This window comes from Colobus angolensis, unplaced genomic scaffold (assembly GCF_000951035.1).
Source record: "Colobus angolensis palliatus isolate OR3802 unplaced genomic scaffold, Cang.pa_1.0 Scaffold138, whole genome shotgun sequence".
In the NCBI taxonomy this organism is placed as follows: domain Eukaryota; kingdom Metazoa; phylum Chordata; class Mammalia; order Primates; family Cercopithecidae; genus Colobus; species Colobus angolensis.
In genome coordinates, this window is record NW_012114466.1 from 2,799,285 (window position 1) to 2,804,762 (window position 5,478).

Consider the following 5,478-nt stretch of genomic DNA (forward strand, 5'->3'; position numbering starts at 1 on the left):
TTCTTTGTCTCTTCCTCTCTGTCTGTTTGCCTCTTTTCCTCTATCTCTTTCCTTTCTCTCTCTCTGCTGGTCTTTCTTTGCCTCTGCCAGCTGCTTATGCTGGCATGTGGGGGGGAGATCTAAAACAAGCTGGTCTGGGTTCCCTCACTTACAGGTTACCTTGTGCCATACCTTTGAAACAAAGGAATGGCCAACCTACCTCTAATGCTGGCCAGTCTGTCTTACACAAAGTTTCAAGTTTTCCTGCTGTCACAGTACTCCATAGTCTCCCTTAAATCCTTTTTTTTCTTTTTTTGAAAATTTTCAACATAGTTCCTAGTGGAGTGGGCTTACTTTGTGTCTCATCCATGTTTCCTCAAGACAAAACACCACGCTCACACCACACGCACATCACAAAACAAAGAACAGGTAAAAAGGGCACACACACATTTGTAGTTGACACCAAACCAAAATCAAAACCGAAAGCAGAGTATCCAGAAATCCAAGCCAGGTCAAAACCAAAACCAAAGTATCAAACAATCCAAGTCGAAAACAGAAACCAAAGTGCCAGTACAGGCACACCGTGGGTGATCAGGTGATCAGGCCATTCTTCCACTCAAATGGAGTGGGCAAGTTCCCAAGACTGGTCCTGTCAAGCAATTAAAACCAAATCAAAACCAAAACCAAAGTGCCGATAAAGGCACACCATGGGTGATCAGGCCATGCTTCCACTCAAATGGAGTGGGCAAGTTTCAAAGACTAGTCTTACTGAGTTTTAGATGTCCAGACTCCAAGTACCCGTTCCTTGCCGGTGTTCAGCCACTACATGGATCCTCCACGGGGGCCTGCCACACACTGCTCTGGCGAGGCGTCCCACAGGGGCAAATACCTACCCGGGAGCGCTCTCAGGATCCGGGTCGCTCGGGCTAGTCAGAGTTCCCTGCAGGGATGTTCCACAGGGCAGGCTTAAGCCACCTAAGGAGCTGCCTTGACCGTCACCAATCACCTCGCTTCCCGGTCAGGGAACCAAGAAATGTAGCAGGACGAGCGGCAGACAAAACTCCTCAGATACCGAGTTACAGAAGGAAGGGGTTTATTGGGCCGGGGGCATCGGCAACACTTCAGTCTCAAGTGCCCAGCTCCCCGAGTGAGCAATTCCTGTCCCTTTTAAGGGCTCACAACTCTAAGGGGGTGCATGTGAGAGGGTCGTGAGTCATTGAGCAAGCAGGGGGTACGTGACTGGAGGCTGCATGCACCGGTAATTAGATGGGAACAAAACAGGATAGGGATTTTCACAGTGCTTTTCTATACAATGTCTGTAATCTATAGATAACAGAACCGATTAGGTCAGGGGTCGATCTTGAACTACCAGGCCCAGGGTGTGGCTACAGGCTGTCTGCCTGTGGATTTCATTTCTGCCTTTTAGTTTTTACTTCTTTCTTTGGAGACAGACATTGGGCATAAGACAATAGCAGGGGTGGTCTCCTCCCTTAAGGTGATCCACCTGCCCGGGCCTCCCAAAGTGCTGGGATTATAGGCAGGAGTCATCGAGCCCGGCCCAGTTGAACGCTTCTGAGGAGGCAAGGATTGGGGATTCGCCATCAGTAACATACCGTGTGACTTGGGTAGGTTCTGAGCTTGGGCAGAGAAAAGGGGTGTCATTTGGGGACTCTATCCCCAGCTGGGATGGCATGAGGCTTACCGGGGGTGTGACAGCCACTCTGCAACCCTCCCTATCCCTGTCCCCATGCCCGTGACCCTGCACCATCCATGTTCTGAAGGCAGGGCCAGCTCAGCCCCCACCAGCACGGAGCTGCCACTGAGCCTTCCTCTCCCAGAAGGAAAATGGATTCAGCCAGTGGCTCCCACCAGTCTGGTACCCTCGTGACTCAGCCCCATCTCCTCTGCCCAGAAGCAGCTTCAAGAAACTGTAATAGAATCCATGCCCTTGGTAAAGGAATAGCTGGGCCTCAGGGGCATGGTGCTGCCACCTGAACATCAGACGGAATCGGAGTCGGAGGCTGGTTGGAAGAAAGCGGAACCCTCTCTGGCTTGCAGGCCCAGCTTGCCCTGGAGTGTGAGGTGCTGCCGTGCACCGATAGGTGTGGGGGGTCGCTCAGCAGCCACACAAGCCCCTCCCTTAAAGGACAGCAAGCACTAGCAGGGTAGAAAACACAGTGGCAGACAAGAGGCTGGAGCATAATAGGCAGTTGCAAGTGAGAAGGGAGGAGGCCAGCGAGGAGACCTCACCCTCCAAGTTCCAGAGCAGAGCCCTGGGCGTGGATTTGGCCTGGGGCTGCCAGTGATTCCCGCAAGCATCCGAATGGGCACCGGAGGTCCCAGCGCAACTAGGTCAACACTCCCATGCAGGCACGGAGGGGCTGCCACGGGGGCTCTCCAGAGGGGACTTTCGTCATTCGTCCCCTAGAACCTCCCCTGCTTCTCCCTGCAGCAAGAGCTGGGGAGACGGTAGCGTGGGACGCGAGGGTAATCCCCTGCAGACGGCTGTCACTCCTCCCCCACTGCCAGGTCTGGGTGGGGCTTCATCCTGGCCCCGGGGGTGGGGCACAGGACTCAGGCCTAAGCCAATCAGAGCCTTCCCTGGCTGCAGTGATGGGTCCAAGGTGAGCATGTGACCTAAACTTGTCCAATCAGGATGACTGGGGTTTTTTTTGCGGGGAACGTGACACTAAGACATTGTATCCTCTGCCATATTTGATGGACGCACAGGACCCATCTTGCCAGCCTGAGGAGTCAGCCTGCCCAAGGCTGCAGAGTCCTGTCGCACCCCAGAGCCCTCGGGCAGCTTGGTTGCTTTATTCCCAATTTTTCACCCTCCCTGTATCCTGCTTGGTAGGGCCCTCCCACAGTGACTCGGGCCTTAGCCACTAGGCTTGCTTTGGCCACTACGATGTGGGCATACAGGACGCCAAAGCATGACAACTGCAATCGCGCTTGTGTGCGCGCCTGGGCCTATGTTATGAGAATGTGCCCTGTTTAGCCGTTGGAAGGACCTGGGACACCTGCAAGAGAACAGCCACCCTGCTGACAGCCAGCTCAGCCAGGACATACAAGCGATCCCGTCAAAAGACCAACAGACCCACCCAGCTGACCCACTGACTCATGGGCAATAATGACCAGCAGCTGCTTGCAGTGACTGGGCTTGGGTGGGGTGTTACCAGCAGCGTGGCAGCAGCAGGGCAAGCCCCTAGCCACTCCATTCCCGTTTTCAGTTAAGCCGCATTGGGTTACAATTCAAAACAGCCATCCTAACAAATGCATTACTCTATCCCGGGCCATAGCTCAGGAACCATGGAGAAGAGTCCAAGGACCAGAGCCATAGAGTTTTCATTAGAAGGTTGTGGGTTCATCTAATTCCGGGTTATTTTTACAGATGGCAAGTTTACAGAACACACAAGTGCACAGACAGGTGTGGGAGGTAGCTTGAACTAGACAGAATGTTTGCAACACTACAGACGTCTTCTGGTGGCCGTCAGGGGACTCAGCGGTACGGTAGGCTGGGTGAGGCCAGTGGCTCGTGTCCGTGGCACAGCCGCCTGCAAAGGGGCTGCCCTGCTCCCCTGTTGCCGTGGTGCCAGGCTGTGCTCCCCAGGTGCCTCTGGGGCGCTGAATATCTTTTCATAGTACTCGATCAGCAGCTCAGTGAACAAGTTCAGGGGCACAAGGGCACTCAGGGAGGAGGCCCCCTGGGATGGCCAGATCAAATTCAGCCCAAAGACACAGGCCAGGTTAGAGCTGTTCATTTTGTTGAAGATGCTCTCCTGGGACACCTGGAGGAAACCAGAAATGAGAAAAGGGGAGTGAACACCAAGGGCCGTGGGGACCTAGAACTCCCTCCTGAACTTTGGGAGGGGCATATGTAGAGAGAGGAGCACACTGGGAGCCAGCAGCCAGTACGGGGACCCTGTACGGCCACCTGCCCACGCAGGGTCGGCTTGGCCTCGACGTCCTGGAGGAGCCTTTGGCTCTGACCTTCTGTGACAGCCTCAACACCCCACCATCTCCTTTTCCATTGCACCGTCTGGGGAGATGCACTCTTAGGAACGAGGTGAGCTCTCTGGCCCTCTGCTCTACGGGCAGTGAACTGGGCATGATGGGGACCAGCCAGCACGTAGGGGCCACTGTGAGGGGTGGCAAGAGTACAAAGAGCTTGCCTCCCAGAAGGGCTCCCGATCCGTCTCGGCCAACACTTACAGCACCTCCAGGAGGGCGACTCATTTCTCCAGCTTACAGATGAGGAACCTGGGGCCTGGAGGGTACAGAAGACTTGCCCAAAGTTTTGTGGCCAGCCAGTGGCAGGGGGCCATGTAGGCCAAGGTGAGGGCAGGGCCTGTTCTCTTATCCTTGCCTCCCTACAAGCTTCAAACTGGGGGGAACCTCAGAGTCAGAAACAGGGGTCACGAGGCTGTGAGTGCCAGGGCAGAGCAGAGAACGGGAGGGGCACAGCCAGGCGGCACCCTCACAGATATGGCGAGAATGCCCAGACTTGCCCAAGCCCTGCTGCAGTGAGACAGGCGGAAGCCTATGAGGCTCTGCCTGCCTGCCAGTCCCCACAGCCCCTTGCAGGTGTGCACCAGCCAGGCCCACTGCAGGCCACGCCTCGGCTTGCAGAGTCCTGATGAGGGCCTTCGATGAGGTCTTTGGTGGCAAGGCCCTGATGATCCCCCGAGTGCCCGTAAGGGAAACATGTGACACCAGGCCCCAGCAGGTGCATCCACATTGGGGCCCGGGGAGGAGGCAGCTAGAGGAAAATGTCTCTCCCAGTGAAAAAGTAGGCCAGGTGCAGTGGCTCACGCCTGTAATCTTAGCACTTTCAAGAGGCCGAAGCAGGTGGATCACCTGAGGTCAGGAGTTCAAGATCAGCCTGGCCAACGTGGAGAAATCCCATCTCTACTAAAAATACAAAAATTAGCCGGGCATGGTGGCACTCACCTGTAATCCCAGCTAGTCGGGAGGCTGAGGCAGGAGAGTACTTGAACCCAGGAGGCGGAGCTTGCAGTGACAAAAGAGCCGGCCACTGTACTCCAGCCTGGGCAACAGAGCCAGACTCCGTCTCAAAAAAAAATTACATCAAACGACAGGGAGGAAAAAATTGCTGTAACACCAAGAGGTGGCATTCTCCAACAGAATCTGGGATGTGACACCTGCTCTGCCCAGGCCCTCCTCTCCCCTACAGTGGGCAGTACCTGCACCCTGCACGGTCTGAGGCAAAGACCTGGGGAGGTGGAGAGGGATCAACATTCAGGGCTGTGGGTCTGGGGGTTGGGGGTAGACCCAGAGGGCCACGTGGAGGCAGAGACTGGAGTGACCAGGAGCTGGGAGAGGCCAGGAAGGGATCCTCCTCTAGAGCCTCCGGGAGGGAGTGCAGCCCGGTACACCTTGATTTTGGACTTCTGGCCTCTAGAACAGGGACATGGTAATTTCTATTATTTTAAGCCACCCACTGTGTGGTCACAGGACCCTAATCTAGGTGGTTCC

General features: G+C 55.3%; 1 protein-coding gene across 1 annotated transcript in view; it reads right to left on the minus strand.

Moving 5' to 3' along the window:
• Positions 1-3,256: 3,256 nt before the first annotated feature.
• The window catches only part of ARHGAP8 (Rho GTPase activating protein 8), a 129,677-nt gene continuing 127,455 nt past the window's right edge, over positions 3,257-5,478 (minus strand). Inside the window, exons 13-15 of the mRNA XM_011934799.1 lie at positions 5,187-5,255; positions 4,019-4,121; positions 3,257-3,824 (exon numbers count right to left, since the gene is read on the minus strand). Of these exons, the coding sequence (XP_011790189.1) occupies positions 3,450-3,824; positions 4,019-4,121; positions 5,187-5,255 (547 nt within the window). The 3' untranslated portion in view covers positions 3,257-3,449. The remainder of the gene's footprint in view (positions 3,825-4,018; positions 4,122-5,186; positions 5,256-5,478) is intronic.